Genomic DNA, 18,285 nt, shown 5'->3' with positions numbered 1-18,285 from the left:
TCGCCAAATTTTGTGGTTGAGGTCCTGGATGGTGGACCTTGACTGCAAAAAGACCTTGGAGGTGTTCCCTTTTAAGGGAGACATCCTATTTGGGGAGGATCTGAACAAGATCCAAAACCACTAAGTCCAAACCTAAACAATCCTGGGCTGCTCGTAAGCCTGCTTCCAAACAAGACAAGCCTGCTGCATAACGGGCCGGGCCTCCCCCTGGAGGATCCTAGGGTGGGAGGCTGACTTCTGCAATTCGCCCAGGTCTGGTTAAGGACCACTTCCGAAGCCTGGGTGCGGGAAGTTGTCTCTCACGGGTACACTGTCTCTTTTAATAGACGTCCCCCTTGGCAGTTCTGCACGACGGTTATTCCTTCGGATCCATTGAAAGTGCAAGCTCTACACCTGGTTGTGCGATCCCTCCTGGACACAGGAGTGGTAGTGCCGATACCTCTGTCCCAGAGAGGCAGGGGATACTATTCAACCCTGTTTCTAGTCCTGAAACCCAATGGGTCCTTCCGGCCTATACTGAACCTCAAATCGTTGATCAAGTTTGTGGGAGTGTCCAAATTCCGTATGGAAACGCTGCACTCTATAGTACTGGCCAGAGAACCCGAAGACTATATGGTATCCCTGGACATAAGGATGCTTACCTGCATATACCTATTTCCATATCGCATCAGCAATATCTGCGGTTTGCTATTGGCAACCTACATTATCAATTCCAGGCTCTGCCATTTGGACTGGCCATGACCCCTCGGATCTTCATCAAAGTCATGGCTGTGATGACGGCCCTTCTCCGCCATCAGGGAATCAGGATCCTGCTGTATCTGGGCGACTTGCTGATCCCAGCGAACTCCCAAGATGTTCTCTACAGTCATTTGGAACTGACGGTCCAATTCCTACAAGCCCACGGGTGGCTCATCAACTGGAAAAAGTCCTCGCTAGTCCCGGCTCGGAGAATGGTGCATCTGGGGGCACTGCTGGATACACACAGCCAAAGACTGTTTCTATAGCCAGAGAAAGTGCTGAAACTTCAGGACAGGATCAGATACTTACTTTCTCGCCCAAGAGTGTCGATACACTCCGCGATGCAAGTACTAGGCCTCATGGTGTCTTCTTTCGACATGGTAGAATATGCTCAATTTCATTCCCACCCTCTACAGAGGTTAATCCTTGCCAAGTGGGACGGCCTGCCCCATCAGATCAGGTCTCAAATGATCTCCTTGACTCCGGAGGTTCGTCTGTCACTGAGCTGGTGGCTACAGGACCAACAGTTGAGCAGGGGAGGTCCCTTCTGGATCTCCTACTGACAACGGATGCCAGTTTGCGGGGTCAGGGCGCGGTGTTAGAGCAACACTCTCTCCAGGGTCGGTGGACCAGGGCGGAATCTTTCCTTCCGATAAACATTCTAGAATTGCGGGCAGCGTTCAATGTGTTGATGCTTGCCCTGCCTCTGATACAGAACAGGCCTGTTCAAGTACAATCAGACAACGCCACCACTGTGGCATACATAAATCATCAGGGCGGCACTCAAAGCCGCATGGCAATGACGGAAGTATCAAAAATCCTTAGTTGGGCGGAACCCATCTGCCAGCAATATCGGCGGTGTTCATTCCCGGAGTCCTCAACTGGGAAGCAGATTTCCTCAGTTGTCAGGACGTGCACGCTGGAGAGTGGAGTCTTCATCCGGAAATCTTTCAACTTCTAGTGAACAAGTGGGGCTTACCAGACGTAGACCTGATGGCGCCTCAACACAATCACAAGGTTCCGGTCTTCGGATCAAGGACAAGGGATCCTCAAGCAGCGTTCGTGGATGCAGTAGCAATTCCATGGAACTTTCGGCTGCCATACGTGTTCCCTCCAGTGTCATTCCTGCCCAGGGTACTACGGAAGTTCAAGCAAGAAGGAGGAATACTTCTTCTAATCGCTCCAGTGTGGCCCAAACAGCATTGGTTCTCAGACCTGCAGGGTCTATCGATTGAGCGTTCTCTTATACTTGCTCAACGCCCAGACCTCCTCGTTCAGGGTCCTTGTGTCTACCCAGACCTGGCCAGACTAGCTTTTACGGCGTGGCTCTTGAAGCTTCACTCCTGAGGGCTAAAGGATTCTCTGAGGCAGTTATCCAAACTATGTTGAAGGCCCGCAAACCGGCTTCTGCGCGGATTTATTACAGGGACTGGAATTCTTACATCACCTGGTGTGCTGCTAAGAATTACGATGCATACAATTTTAGAACTTCCATACTTTTGGCTTTTCTGTAACAAGGCCTGGACTTAGGCCTTTGCCTGGCCTCCCTCAATGTTCATATTTCTGCCATGTTGGTGTGTTTTTAGAGGAAGATTGCATCTATTCCTGACGTTCATACTTTCACTCAATGCGTTTTACGGATTCAGCCTCCCTATGTCCCTTCTGTGGCTCCATGGGGTCTGTCTGTTGTCTTGAATGCCCTACAAGAGTCTCCATTTGAACCTCTTGAGTCTGTGGACCTTAAATATCTTAAGCTTAAGGTCGTTTTTCTGCTGGCTATTGCCTCTGCTAGGAGGGTGTCGGACTTAGGAGCTTTGTCCTTTTGTCCGCCCTTTCTGATTTTTCACCCTGACCGGGCAGTTCTCCGAACTTGCCCTGGTTATTTGCCTAAGGTGGTGTCATCTTTTCACCTTAACCAAGAGATTATGGTTCCGGCTTTTATCGCTTGTGGTTTGTCCTCCAAAGAGCGGTCTTTGGATGTGGTACTGGCTCTCCGTATTTACTTGGAGAGGACTGCCTCTCTCAGGAGGTCCGATACCCTTTTTGTACTTTTTGGTATTCACAAACGTGGCTGGCCTGCGAATAAGCAAACCTTGGACAGATGGATTAGAATGGTGATTGCACAAGCTTATGCACAGGCTGGTCTTCCAGGTCCTGCTGCTATCAAAGCCCATTCTACTCTGTCTGTTGGACCTTCTTGGGCGGCCCGCCGAGGCGCATCCGCTGAACAATTGTGCAAGGCGGCTACGTGGTCCTCTGTGAACACGTTCATTAGGTTTTATGCCTTTGATACTTCCGTCTCCCAGGATGCTTCCTTTGGATGCCGGGTACTTGTACCCATTATAATGCGTCCCCTCCCTTGAGGACCTGCTTTAGGACATCCCCGATGTATTCCCCGTGGAACACAGTGTACCCCTCTGCAGAAAAGGAGATTTATGGTAGACTTACCATTGTTAAATCTCTTTCTGCACGGTACACTGGGTTCCACAGGGCGCCCACGCTGACACACTTAGCTTCTTTGGGTTTGTTTGGCATTATCCGCTGGACCCTTCTCCTGTCGTGAGAATGTGGTTCTATGTGACTAACATCTGCCTTCTCTTTTACCTGCTACTGCATTGAGCTGTTTAACCAAACTGAGCTCCAGTTTCCGGAGGTGGGGTTATAGAGGAGTCCATGCAATGCATCCTGGGAACAGTCAAAGCTTTAGCCTGTTGGTGCCCCTGGATCAAGATCCAACTGTACAACCCAATGTATTCCCTGTGGAACCCAGTGTACCTCGCAGAAAAAGATTAAACTATGGTAAGTCTACCATAACTCTCCTTTTACCCTGCACAGAAACAATATAACCCACCCAAATCTAATTCTCTCTGCACGTTATATCTGTCCCACCTGCAGTGCACATGTGCACATGGTTTTGCCCATTAGAGGAAGATTTTGCTGCTGCGACCTTGTCTGAATTAGGCCCTAAGTCATTATTGTAGCTAAATAATGCTCTGTGTACTTTCACCATTTGTCAACAAATCTTGGAAAGTGCAAATACCTCAATACATTTGTCATGTTACACTTTCCCCCCCTTTTTTTTATTGTTTATTTTTATGAAATACTAAATAGATATTTTTAATATTAAAAATGATGTTATAACAAGGTTATGTTACTCTGACTACACAGTACTTGACAGAAGAAGACCCTACTGGTTGTCATGGGTCTACCCATTTGCTGACTTAAATCCATTATGGACACCGCACAGGCTACTTTGTGTGACACGTTTCAGCACCACTTTTTATGCTGCAGACGTATTGGATCCTTACCATGGAAGGTGAGCATTATCTTGTTTCCTGTATTTTTAGTCTATGTATACAGGTAACCATTGTTTCAATGGCAGACAGTGTCTGTATTTTGCTGCCTGATATAAATCCTAAAGAGCAATGGTTGGCCTCCGCTGCGCGCTAGTATATTGGGTTGGGGTTGTGTTACTGGCGGCCGCAGACTGTCGGGGGGGGGGGAATAACATCGGGGTGTAGAGTAGGATCTTGATCCAAGGCACCAACAGGCTAAAAGCTTTGACTGTTCCCAGGATGCATAGCGCCGCCTCCTCTATATCCCCGCCTCCAGGCACTGGAGCTCAGTTTGTAAGTTGGTGCCCTGCAGGCAGGATCACTAACATGTGGGCTGCTCCAAGCAGCCTGGAAAAGAGCTTTTTTTTCTGAAGATTGAAGACTTCAAGGGCTGCAGCATAGCACTGACAAGTGCTGGATGTCAGTCTGACATTAAATGCTGCGGCTCCATCACCTCCCCTGGCATCGCTGTATACTCCCCTGTCTCTGGTTGCCGGGTACTTACAGTGGAGGACTCCGGTTCCCGGCGCATAGCACACACATCCACCGCCGCTCTACAGGATTGCGTGGCCGCATCAGGGAGGAGGTAAGATCCGGCGTGGCCTGTGGGAGGCGGGCCTCGCGTGCTGGCGTGGGCACTGTGTTGGTACAGGGACCCCACTAGACCACCAGGGCAAGGGCACAGGTCGGGTTTTAACCCGTTTTACAAGAGCCCGCAGTACCCGGTGAGGAAGTCCAGCTAGGGGATATGGCTCCGGCCTGTAGCTCCTCCCCCAGCCCCAGGCGCCATTTTATATAAATGTTTCCACCCTGGAGCTGCGTATATCTTCTCCCTCATTCCCTGTGGCAGTGTTTGGCGCCATCACACGTGCTGGAGCTGCTCTGGGACTGCATGGGCAAAACCTCCTCTGCAAAGCCGCCTCTGTAGTCAGCGCTGTACATTTGCAGGACACTAAAGTTAGTTAAGAAATAGTGCATTGTGACATGGTAATCTGGTACAAGTTCCCTGTGATATACATCCAGTCTTTACTGTGCATTGTTTTATCTAGTGACATATATATAGCTTTACTCAGTATTACTTAGTATTGCTAGTCCAGTGCAGTTTTATTGTTTGTCATAGCTTCTGCATTGTATATGTGACTGTGTGTGTGCATATAGCTGCTGTGTGATATCTACTCCTTGTATCTAATAAGTGCTAACCCTATATTCTCTACCCTGAGGGGGGCTACGTGCGTAGGGGCTTTTGGTTAATATAGGTGTTTTTCACAAGATATACTTGTCTAGTATTTTTCCCTGTGCTTTTCAGTCACCATTTGCCACTTGTATCCTCTGTTTGTGTATTACACTGTACAGGGGGTTCTTGTTTGGGTACATTTTCTGCATTAATTGTACTGCGCTGCCCTTGGATTTGCCTACCTATCATGTTGGCTACAAGGGGTGACCGTTACGTGGCTGATTCCGCCAGTCGCGGTGGTGACGTCATGGACCCCTTAGAGGATAACATTGCAGCTGAGGGTTCAAGTGCTGGGGGCTCTTTACCGCCCAGTCAGGTTGTAGCAACGGGGGCACATTTAGACCCACCTTTGGCTACATTCTCTACATTGCTGAATACGCTTGTAAGTAGACTCACTCAGTGGGACCACCTGTGCCTTTACAGCCACAATTTGTCCCTGCGGTTAATCCGCCATGGGCAGATACTCTGTCCACTCAGTTACAGCAATTCCATCAGACAATGGCTAAGTAGATACCTGGCCCTCGCCCGCCTAAGGCCTAGGGTCCCTCTAAGCGGGCCGTTTCTTCCTCGCAATCCACTCATGTTCCGGATACCTCTTCTGATGAAGAGGGCGCGTATACTGACCCCTCAGACACTGATGCAGATACTTCTGATGGGGAATCTGTTTCACAGGTGGATGTTCCTGATCTCTTGGAGGCTATCAGGCTGAATCTCCAAATCGATGATGACACAGAACCTCAAAAGGCCTCTAAGAAACCTGATAGGTTCAAACGTCAGAAGGTCGCTAAACTTGTTTTTCCTCATTCTGACCATTTGGTTGACATTGTCAGGAATCCTGGGAGTGTCCAGGTAAAAAGTTTACACTTCATAAGAAGATGCAAGCTCACTATCCTCTTGCCGCAGAGCTAAGTAAAAATTGGGAAACACCTCCTCCAGTGGACTCACAAGTCGCACGGCTGGTGGTTTCTTCTGCTCTGCCTGTCACTACGTCACTTCTCTGAAAGAACCGACGGTTAAGCGTCTGGAGGGTTGCTTGAAGTCTATTTATACTCTCGCTGGAGCTGTGCATAGACCTACTATTGTGGCCTCTTGGGCTGCTGAAGCCATCACGGCTTTGGTTCAGGAGGTGGAAGCGGAACTGCCGTCTAACTTTCCTGATAATGCTAAACAATGTCTTTCGTATATTGTTACGGCTTCTCAATACATTCAGGAGGCGGCTTCTGATGCTGGTGTTCTGGCGGCCAAAGCGGCTACTACGTCCATTCTGGCTCGCCGGATCCTGTGGTTACGGTCCTGGTCTGAGGATCTGGACTCTAAGAAAACTCTGGAGGTTCTCCCTTTTAAGGGGAATATTCTTTTTGGGGAAGACCTCAACAAAATTGTTGCTGATCTTGCCTCTGCTAAGACTGCAGGTCTGCCTAGTACTGCTCCTTCAGCTCCGAAGGCTAAGAGTACTTCCTTTCGTTCCTTTCGACCTCCAGGTAAAGCAAAGGGTCAGGCGTACCCGAAACAGTCATGCACTTCCATGTCCACTAAGCCCAAGCCTAAAAGAGCCTGGGCAGCCCGTCAGCCTGCTTCCAAATCTGACAAGCCTGCTGCACGACGGGGCGGGCCTCCCTCGGGGGGATCCCAGGATGGGAGGCCGACTTCTAGGGTTTGCTCAGGCATGGTTACAGACCACTTCGGACGCCTGGGTACGGAAAGTCGTCACGGATATGCCATTTCCTTCCAGAAGCGTCCCCCTCATCAGTTTTGCTCAACAAATATCCCCTCGGGTCTGGTAAACGCAAACGCTCTAAAGGTGGTGGTACGATCCCTCCTGGACACAGGAGTGGTAGTGCCGGTGCCTCTGACTCAGAGAGGCAGGGGGTACTATTCAGCGCTGTTCCTAGTCCTGAAACTGAATGGGTCCTCACGGCCCATTCTCAACCTCAAGTCTTTGAACAAATTTGTGCGAGTATCCAAGTTCCGTATGGAGACTCTTCGCTCTGTTGTTCTGGCTTTAGAGCCCGGGGTCTATATGGAATCCCTGGACGTACAGGATGCTTACCTACATATTACTATTGCCATGTCGCACCAGCAGTACCTGTGGTTTGCTATTGGCAACCTACATTATCAATTCCGGGTCTTGCCTTTTGGACTGACAACAGCTCCGCAAATCTTCACCAAAGTCATGGCGGTGATGACGGCTCTACTCCGCCGTCGGGGTATCAGGATCCTGCCGTATCTGGACGACTTGCTGATCCTGGCCAATTCACCAGAAGTTCTCCTCCGTCATCTGGATCTGACGTTCAGTTTCTGCAAGCCCATGGTGGCTCATCAGCTGAAAGAAATCATCCCTGGTCCCTGCTCAGAGCATGGTGCACCTGGGGCCACTGTTGGACACTCACAACTAGCGGTTGTTCTTGTCCCAGGAGAAGATCCTGAACCCTCAGGACAGAATAAGATGCTTCCTGTCTCGCCTGCGTGTGTCGATACACTCGGCGATGCACGTACTAGGCCTCATGGTGTCGGCTTTCGACATGGTAGAGTTCGCTCAGTTTTATTCCCGCCCTCTCCAGAAACTGAATCTTGCCAAGTGGAACGGCCTGCCTCACCGACTCAGGTCTCACATGATCTCCTTGTCTTAGGAGGTCCGTCTGTCGCTAACGTGGTGGCTACAGGACCAGCAGTTGAGCAGGGGCCGTCCCTTCTGGATCTCCAACTGGGTCCTTCTGACGACGGATGCCAGTCTGAGGGGTTGGGCAGCGGTGTTGGAGCAACACTCTCTTCAGGTGGACCTGGGAGGAATCTCGCCTCCCTGTAAACGTTCTGGAATTACGGGCAGTGTTCAATGCGCTGACACTAGCCCTGCCTCTGGTACGAAACAGACCTGTTCAAATACAGTCAGACAATGCCACCACGGTGGCGTACATAAATCATCAAGGCAGCACTCGAAGCCGCATGGCATTGTTGGAAGTGTCAAAGATTCTTCGCTGGGTGGAACGCCATCTGCCAGCCATATCGGCAGTGTTCATTCCGGGAGTCCTCAACTGGGAAGTGGATTTCCTCAGTCAGGATGTACACGCCGTAGAGTGGAGCCTTCATAAGTATTACAACTGCTAGTGGACAAGTGGGGCCTACCAGATGTAGACCTGATGGCGTCTCGACACAGTCGACACAGTCACAAGGTTTTGGTCTTCGAAGCAAGGACAAGGGATCCTCAAGCAGCGTTCGTGGACGCACTGGCAATTCCATGGAACTTTCGGCTGCCGTACGTGTTCCCTCCATTGTCACTCCTGCCCAAAGTAATAAGGAAGTTCAAGCAAGAAGGAGGGATCCTACTTCTGATCGCTCCAGCATGGCCCAGACCTACAGGGTCTCATTAGAGCGTCCTCTTCTGCTTCCGCAACGACCAGATCTCCTTGTTCAGGGCCTCTGTGTCTACCAGGATTTGGCCTGGCTGGCTTTGACGGCGTGGCTCTTGAAGCTTCAGTCCTGAGAGCCAAAGGTTTTTCCGAGGCGGTCACTCAAACTATGTTGAAGGCCCGTAATCTAGGTTCTGCCCGGATTTATCATAGGGTCTGGAATTCTTACTTCACCTGGTGTGCCGCTAATAATTGTGATGCTTTCATGTTCAGTACTGCCAATATTTTGGCTTTTCTGCAACAGGGCCTGGACTTAGGCCTTCGTCTGGCCTCCCTCAAGGTTCATATTTCTGCCTTGTCGGTTTGGTTTCAGAGAAAACTTGCGACTCCTTCCTGATGTTCACACATTCACTCAGGGTGTTCTTCGGATTCAACCTCCCTATGTTCCTCCTGTGGCTCCTTGGGATTTGTCGGTCATTCTGACTGCCCTACAAGAGTCTCCATTTGAACCTCTTGAGTCTGTGGACCTCAAATGGCTTACGCTTAAGGTCTTGTTTTTACTGGCTATTGCCTCTGCTAGACGGGTTTCAGACTTGGGTGCCTTATCTTGTAGGTCTCCCTTTCTGATTTTTCACCGTGACCGGGCAGTTCTTAGAACGCACCCTGGTTATCTACCTAAGGTGGTGTCGTCTTTCCAGCCCTTGTCTTGGTTTTCGGCCCTTATCTCTCCTGATTTGTCCTCCAAAGAGTGGTCTTTGGATGTGGTACGGGCTCTCCGTATCTATGTGAAGAGAACAGCCTCCATTAGGAAGTCTGATTCTCTCTTTGTATTTTTTGGTTTTCAGAAACGTGGCTGGCCTGTTGGATTAGAATGGTGATTGCACAAGCTTATGTACAGGCTGGTCTTCCAGCTCCTGCTACCATCAAAGCCCATTCTACTCGGTCTGTTGGACCTTCTTGTGCTGCCTGCCTTAGTGCGACCCCTGAGCAATTGTGCAAGGCGGGTACTTGGTCCTCAGTGAACACGTTCATTAGGTTCTATGCCTTTGATACTTCCGCCACCCAGGATGCTTCCTTTGGACGCCGGGTTCTTGTGCCCGCTGCAGTGCGTCCCCTCCCAGAGGACCTGCTGTAGGACATCCCCGATGTTATTCCCTGTGGAATACCAGTGTACCCCGCTGCAGAAAAGAAGGTTTATGGTAAGAACTTACCCTTGTTAAATCTGTTTCTGCGAGGTACACTGGATTCCACAGGGCGCCTGCCCTGACGCACTTAGCTTCTCTGGGTTTGTATGGCATTAGCTGCTAATACCTTCTCCTGTCGTGAGAATGTGATGTCTGTGGCTACTAACTGTTGTCGTCTCTTTTACCTGCTACTGCATGCGACTGGTTAACAAAACTGAGCTCCTGGAGGCTGGGATATAGAGGAGTCAGCGCTATGCATCCTAGGAACAGTCAAAGCTTTTAGCCTGTTGGTGCCTTGGATCAAGATCCTACTCTACACCCCAATGTTATTCATACATAACAGGATATAAAGAGCATAAAAAATACAATTTAAACCAAATGAAACATAGCACAAACCAACAAAAACATTTTCAGCAATTAATAAACATTAATTCAATTCTGGGCTGGCTAATCCTGTGCCCTTGTTGACGATTTGCAGAAGTTAGGTTAGGACCACTGTTTTCCAGGAGAAGGCGATAATGACATAAGTACAGAAAGGATGAGTACTTCATGGAAGTGGGCCAGCTTGTGCAATCTTAAAACCTATAGATATGTCCTCATACATCTTTGCTGTAGTCAAGCCAAACAGCCTCTCTTGGTCGTGTGAGAATCTTCTAGCGTTGGGCGTCTTTTTTGCTGAAAATGTGTCTTACTCGCGACGAAATTCGATCGCAACTAGGTGCACAAGAAGATTGCTGATTAATTTGATATACAGTATGACACACATCTGTGTGCGACTGAGTCTCTGAATCTGTATACAAAGTGCTATAATGTAGCAGCCACAGCTTTTCTCCAATACAAGTTATGTTCTGCTCCGTATACAGACTCTGTCACACACAATACAAGTGTCATACAGTATATTAAATTAATCAGCACAGTCTCCTCATGCCTCTAGTCATGTTGTGTTGCTACTAAGACACATTTTCCGCAAAAAAAGAAGCCCAACATTAGCAGAGTTGCATTGGACCTGGTGGCTCACTCACGCCAGGCATCTCGTGCTGCATGGTGTATTGAGGCTAGATGTAGGATGATGCATCTGTATAGGGGAGGGGCATACAGACATAGGTGACATAGAGGGGTCAATATATGCAAAGAAGCAGGTTTGTGTGGTTTTCCCTGCATTCACAATCCATCATATGCCATGTTATACTGTATTGAACGACCCCCCTCTTTCCAAAGTTATGTCACCAATTTCTATCATAATTGGTGTTTATATTGTAAGACATTTTTATTTAAAGTGCCCCTTACTAAAAATATCACCTCTCCTCTGTTTCTGTGGCTGTGTCAGACATCAGTCAGAAACTCCACTAACTTCCTGGCCCATCTTCTGCCCAGTAGTGTCACGATCCGGGTAACTGGACGCCGTTTCCTGCCTGTTAGGTGTCTCCTGAGGTTGGCTCACCGAGCCAGGGCTGGGCTATAGCTATGTCTTGGCTTACATTTCATAGGTGTTGCCTGCAGCGCTGGTTCAGCGGCTTCTTTAGTGTGTACACTTACGGTGGTGCGGCGCTCTCAACCCCATCGCGGCTGTCACTGCCGCGCCTGTGGTTTTCCGCTGGATATGCGTCCTCTGTGTGCCGCGGCCGCTGATGTCATTCCTGTTGCCACTGTGCGCGTCTGGGCGCGTGGAGTTCTGCTGATGCGGCCTCCGCCGCCATTACTGTTTGACACATGGATTCTGAGTGTTTCTTTCCCCTTCAAACACCGTCACTGGGCGCAGCTATTTTGGATTTAGTCACATGATGCTCTTCTCACCTATCCGCAGGGCTGCCAGAACCTGAGGTTAAGTGTCAGCCAATCCCTGCTATCCAGTAGGTATAAATATCCTGTCTCAGCACCCAGAGGGTTGTCAGTGCTTCCATTGTCTCTCCAGCATTCCAGTATGCAGCTTATCTAAGGACTCTCCTGTGAATACTCCCTGCAGTATAGCCTGACTCCCTGGTGGTTCCTCTCTGCGGTGCAGCTCCAGTTCTCCTGTGCTGATGCTCTGTGTTGCAACCTGACTCTTTAATTCCCGCACCCAGCGCTAGCAGAGTGTACAACTCCGGCTTCCAGCAGCCACTCTCTGGCAGTCCTCTGTTTCCACTACTCCCCATAGTAGTGGAGCCTCTACCTGCGATCCCTAGCATCACTTCAGTTCTACCTGCGATCCCTAGCATCACTTCAGTTCTACCTGCGATCCCTAGCATCACTTCAGTTCTACCTGCGATCCCTAGCATCACTTCAGTTCTACCTGAGATCCCTAGCATCACTTCAGTTCTACCTGTGATCCCTAGCATCACTTAAGGTTCACCTGTGATCCCCAATATAACTCAAGTTTTTCCTACGATCCCCAGCTTCACTCTATACTTCACCTAAGTGCTTACGTGCCATCAGGCACTCCCATTTAAACTCCGGGTTACTGCTTTTACAAGTTGTTATTCAGAGACTCACTTGTGACACTTATTGTTTGGTTGCACATTCTTGACTTTTATGATTTAATAAAAACCCTCAAAGATACCTCCTGTTGTCGTGGTCACGCCTTCAGGCAATTGGTACTACACCTCAGCACATGTCTAGGAGTCCTCTCCTACCTCCTAAGTTAATGTACCCGTCAGCACCTGCAACTGAGGCCTCCAGCTTCCAACACCAGCCCTCAGTTGTGACAGTAAGCACTGACCTAATGGATACGGTCAGAGACCAAGTCCAAGGGACTAGGCCAGGCCTGGCCAACCTGTGGCTCTCCAGATGTTGTGAAACTACACATCCCAGCATGCCCTGTCACAGTTATAGCTTTCCCTAATAGCAAAACTGTGGCAAAGCATGATGGGACTTGTAGTTTTGCAACAGCTGGAGAGCCACAGGTTGGCCAGGCCTGGACTAGGCCAATACAAGAACTGGCAGCCCGCGTTGAACATCAGGAGGTTGCACAAGGCCATGTCATCCAATGTCTCCAGGACCTCTCCTCTCGACTGGATAAGATTCAGGCAACCCTCCGTGGGTCAGGGGCATGCAGTGTGCCGACTGTAGTACCTCCAGTGGTATCCCCACCCACCATACCCACTTCTCCACGTCTTCATTTGCCAACACCTGCTAAATATGATGGATCCCCGAAAGCCTGCAGGGGTTTCCTAAACCAGTGCGAGATCCACTTTGAGTTGCAACCTGGCAGTTTTCCTACAGACCACACCAAAGTTGCGTACTGTATATCATCTCTCTACTGAGTGGCGTCACCCTCGACTGGGCATCACCCTTATGGGAAAGATCTGATACCCTAATGTCGTCCTACTCTGACTTCGTAACAACATTCAGACATATCTTTGATGAGCCAGTTCGAGTGTCATCAGCTTCTTCTGAGATTCTTCAGCTGCGTCAGGGGACACGAACTGTCGGACAGTATTTAGTACAATTCCAGACGTTGGCATCTGAGGTTACCTGGAATGAGTATGCGCTCTATGCAGCCTTTTGGCAAGGCCTCTCAGAACGTATCAAAGATGAGCTCGCCACCAGAGACTTGCCCTCGAAATTAAACGAGCTCGTATCGCTCTGCACAAAAGTTGACCTACGGTTTCGTGAAAGAGCTATGGAGCGAGGCAGATCAATAGTGCATAAGACCCCTTCTGCTCCTCCTCCTCGACAGCCGTCTCCATCTAAAGACGAACCTATGCAGATAGGTCATTCACGATTGTCTCCAGCGGAGCGCAGAAGACGTTTATCTAATCGCCTTTGCCTGTACTGTGCTGCACCTTCCCACCTCATTAACGCCTGCCCCGAGCATCCGGAAAACTCCAAATCCTAGCCCGCCAAAGCAGAGGGTCGTCTAGGAGTGATGAATTCCTCTCCGTCTTCAAGTGACTGCAATCTCTCAGTTTCTCTTCAGGTGGCTCAGCGTACCTATAATCTTATTGCCTTGTTGGATTCTGGAGCAGCCGGGAACTTTATAACTGAGAGGTTTGTTAAGCAGTGGTCTCAACCCACTGAGAGACTGTTATCTCCTATATCTTTAACTGACGTGGATGGCAGTAGGATTCCTGATGCGGTAATTACCTCCAAGACCCTACCTATTTGTCTCTAGATAGGGGTTCTGCATACAGAGCTAATTTCCTTCTTGGTTATCCCAAGGGCCACTCATACTGTGGTTCTAGGCCTCCCATGGCTTCGTTTGCATAATCCTCAAGTTGATTGGAAGATGACCCTTATCCTGGCATGGGGTCCTTCTTGTTCCAAGACATGTCTACATAAAGTGCTTCCAGTTTGCAACTCCTCCTCTAAATCTCCTGATGTTCCACCTTCTCCATATCAAGATTTTACCGATGTATTCAGCAAGTCTTCAGACAATATTCTTCCTCCCCATAGAGAATGGGATTGCCCTATCGATCTCATCCCAGGGAAAACTCCTCGTGGATGCACGTATCCATTATCCTTGCATGAGACCCACTCAATGGAGGAGTATATCAAGGAAATATGGCTAAAGGGTTTTTCCGGCCTTCCTCCTCTCCAGCTGGCGCAGGCTTCTTCTTTGTAAAGAAGAAAGATGGCGGCCTGCGGCCGTGTATTGACTGCCGGGGTCTGAATGACATCACAGTAAAAAATCGGTACCCTCTGCCGCTCATCACTGAGTTATTCGACCGCGTCAGTGGAGCTACTATCTTCACAAAGTTAGAGCTGCGGGGTGCTTATAATCTCATCCGAATCCGAAAGGGTGACGAGTGGAAGACCGCTCTTAACACCCATGACGGACATTACGAGTACCTCGTCATGCCTTTCGGACTTAGCAATGCTCCAGCGGTATTCCAACACTTCGTGAATGAGATTTTCAGAGACATTCTTTATCATCACGTTGTGGTTTATCTCGATGATATCCTTATCTTCGCGAATGATCTGGAGGAACATTGGTTCTGGGTGAAAGAGGTCTTGTCCCATCTCCGTTCCAATCATCTATATTGCAAACCAGAAAAGTGCGTCTTTGAAGTTAAATCCATCCCGTTCCTGGGGTATATTGTATCCGGTTCTGGCCTGGAGATGGACCCTGAGAAACTTCAAGCGATCCAAGATTGGCCGATTCCTGTAACCCTCAAGGGCATCCAGAGATTCCTAGGGTTTGCCAATTATTACAGGAAATTCATTCGAGACTTTTCCACCATTGTAGCACCTATTACGGCTCTTACCAAAAAGGTTGCCAATCATTCCTAATGGTCAGAAGAAGCTACCCAAACCTTTCATTTGTTGAAACGAAGATTAATCTCTGCTCCGGTTTTGAAACAGCCAGATACCAGTTCGCCCTTCTTCCTGGAGGTGGACGCCTCTTCTGTTGGAGTGGGCGCAGTACTGTCTCAAAGAGCTAACGATGGTCATCTACATCCTTGTGGCTTCTTCTCATGAAAGTTCTCTCTTGCCGAGCATAATTACACCATTGGCGATCAAGAACTTCTGGCAATTAAGCTCGCTTTGGAAGAATGGAGGTACTTATTGGAAGGAGCTTCTCATACCATCACCATCATGATGGATCACAAGAATCTCCTGTACCTAAAAGAGGCACAATGTCTTAACCCTCGCCAAGCCAGGTGGGCACTTTTCTTTTCCAGATTTGACTTCAAATTGCAGTTTTGTCTAGGGTCACAGAATCGCAAGGCTGATGCCCTTTCCCGCTCCTGGAAGCAAGAAAATGAGTCTGAGTCTACTGACAAGTATTATATCATTGATCCAGTGGCGTTCTCCGCAGTGAGGATGGACTCTATGCCCCTGCCAGGGAAAAGTTTAGTGAAGCCGGCTCTCAGAAGGAAGCTCTTGCATTGGGCACATTCCTCTCGCTTCGCTGGACACGCGAGCATACGCAAGACCTTAGAATTTGTTTCCAGATCATACTGGTGGCCGACCCTAAAAAAGGACATTGCTGAATTTGTGGCCTCCTGCCCGAAATGTGCCCAACACAAAGTATCCCGCCTGTCGCCCGCTGGGCAACTGGTTCCTTTGTCTGTTCCTCATCGTCCGTGGACCCATCTTTCGATGTATTTCGTCACAGATCTCCCCGTGTGTAACAAATTCAACACCATCTGGGTGGTGGTTGACCGGTTCAGCAAGATGGCTCATTTCATTCCTCTCACCGGTCTTCCGTCAGCTTCCAAGTTGGCACAAGTCTTTATTCAAGAAATCTTCAGATTACACGGTCTCCCTGAGGAGATAATTTCTGATAGAGGTGTTCAGTTTGTGGCCAAGTTCTGGCGAAGTCTTTGTCAGGCGCTCCAAGTCAAGCTAAAATTCTCTACAGCCTATAACCCTCAACCAATGGGCAAACTGAGAGGGTTAATCAAGACCTGGAGGCCTTATTCCGTATCTACGTATCCTCTTCCCAGGATGATTGGGTTCAACTTCTCCCATGGGCTGAATTCTGCCACAACAATCAGTATCATTCTTCATCTTCCTCCACGCCATTCTTCACCAATTACAGGTTCTACCCAAAAGTTCCTGAGTTCCAGCCACTTCCAGCAACATTGGTGCCTGCAGCTGATATCACGATTCGGCAGTTTTCAAATAACTGGAAGAATGTTCGTGCAGCTCTTTTGAAAGCATCCTTCAGGTACAAGAAATTTGCGGATAAGAAGCGTAGGGCGGTTCCTGCCCTTAAAGTTGGTGACCGCGTTTGGCTGTCTACGAAGAATCTGCGACTGAGGGTTCCGAGTATGAAATTCGCCCCCCCGCTATATCGGACCCTTCCTCATCAAACAAGTTGTTAACCCAGTGGTTTACAAGCTCCAGCTACCTCCATTTCTCAAGGTTCCTAGGACGTTCCATGTTTCACTCCTCAAATCGGTGATTCTGAATCGCTTCCACTCAGCGCTTCCCTCGGCTCCCAAAGTACAGACTCAACGTGGTGTTGAGTATGAGGTTGCCAAGATCCTGGATTCACGTATTAGATATGGTCATCTCCAGTATTTGATAGATTGGAAGGGTTATGGTCCTGAATAACGTTCCTGGACAAATGCATCTGATGTCCATGCTCCAAAATTGGTTCAGAAATTCCATATCAGATTTCCACGAAAACCTAAGAAGTGTCCTGGGGCCACTCCTAAAGGCGGGGAAGAAGGGGGGGGGAGGGGGGGTGGTGGTGGTGGTGCTGTCACGATCTGGGTAACTGGATGCCGTTTCCTGCCTGTTAGGTGTCTCCTGAGGTTGGCTCACCGAGCCAGGGCTGGGCTATAGCTATGTCTTGGCTTACATTTCATAGGTGTTGCCTGCAGCGCTGGTTCAGCGGCTTCTTTAGTGTGTACACTTACGGTGGTGCGGCACTCTCAGCCCTGGCGCGGCTGTCACTGCCATGCCTGTGGTCTTCCGCTGGATATGCGTCCTCTGTGTGCTGCGGCCGCTGATGTCATCCCTGTGGCCGCTGTGCGCGTCTAGGTGCGTGGAGTTCTGCTGTTGCGGCCTCCGCCGCCATTACTGTTTGACACATGGATTCTGAGTGTTTCTTTCCCCTTCAAACACCGTCACTGGGCGCAGCCATTTTGGATTTAGTCACATGATGCTCTTCTCACCTATCCGCAGGGCTGCCAGAACCTGAGCTTAATTGTCAGCCAATCCCTGATATCCAGTAGGTATAAATTTCCTGTCTCAGCACCCAGAGGGTTGTCAGTGCTTCCATTGTCTCTCCAGCATTCCAGTATGCAGCTTATCTAAGGACTCTCCTGTGAATACTCCCTGCAGTATAGCCTGACTCCCTGGTGGTTCCTCTCTGCGGTGCAGCTCCAGTTCTCCTGTGCTGATGCTCTGTGGTGCAACTTGACGCTTTAATTCCCGCACCCAGCGCTAGCAGAGTGTACAACTCCGGCTTCCAGCAGCCACTCTCTGGCAGTCCTCTGTTTCCACTACTCCCCATAGTAGTGGAGCCTCTACCTGCGATCCCTAGCATCACTTCAGTTCTACCTGCGATCCCTAGCATCACTTCAGTTCTACCTGCGATCCCTAGCATCACTTCAGTTCTACCTGCGATCCCTAGCATCACTTCAGTTGTACCTGCGATCCCTAGCATTACTTCAGTTCTACCTGCGATCCCTAGCATTACTTCAGTTCTACCTGCGATCCCTAGCATCTCTTCAGTTCTACCTGCGATCCCTAGCATCACTTCAGTTCTACCTGCGATCCCTAGCATCTCTTCAGTGCTACCTGCGATCCCTAGCATCACTTAAGGTTCACCTGTGATCCCCAATATCACTCAAGTTTTTTTCCTACGATCCCCAGCTTCACTCTATACTTCACCTAAGTGCTTACGTGCCATCAGGCACTCCCATTTAAACTCCGGGTTACTGCTTTTACAAGTTGTTATTCAGAGACTCACTTGTGACACTTTTTGTTTGGTTGCACATTCTTGACTTTTATGATTTAATAAAAACCCTCAAAGATACCTCCTGTTGTCGTGGTCACGCCTTTGGGCA

The 18,285-nt window shown here is 49.2% G+C and overlaps 1 protein-coding gene across 4 annotated transcripts in view; it reads left to right on the top strand.

Annotated features, from left to right (window-relative positions):
* Positions 1 to 18,285, top strand: part of EEF2KMT (eukaryotic elongation factor 2 lysine methyltransferase) — a 203,547-nt gene that overhangs the window by 26,892 nt on the left and 158,370 nt on the right. For all 4 annotated transcript variants that reach the window (XM_063934239.1, XM_063934241.1, XM_063934238.1 and 1 more), the window contains exon 2: positions 3,907 to 4,054. In XM_063934239.1, the coding sequence (XP_063790309.1) occupies positions 3,971 to 4,054 (84 nt within the window). In that variant the 5' untranslated portion in view covers positions 3,907 to 3,970. The remainder of the gene's footprint in view (positions 1 to 3,906; positions 4,055 to 18,285) is intronic.

This window comes from Pseudophryne corroboree, chromosome 7, assembly GCF_028390025.1.
Source record: "Pseudophryne corroboree isolate aPseCor3 chromosome 7, aPseCor3.hap2, whole genome shotgun sequence".
NCBI lineage: Eukaryota > Metazoa > Chordata > Amphibia > Anura > Myobatrachidae > Pseudophryne > Pseudophryne corroboree.
Note: the sequence above shows the minus strand (reverse complement) of the source record. Positions and strands in the feature narration are given on the sequence as shown.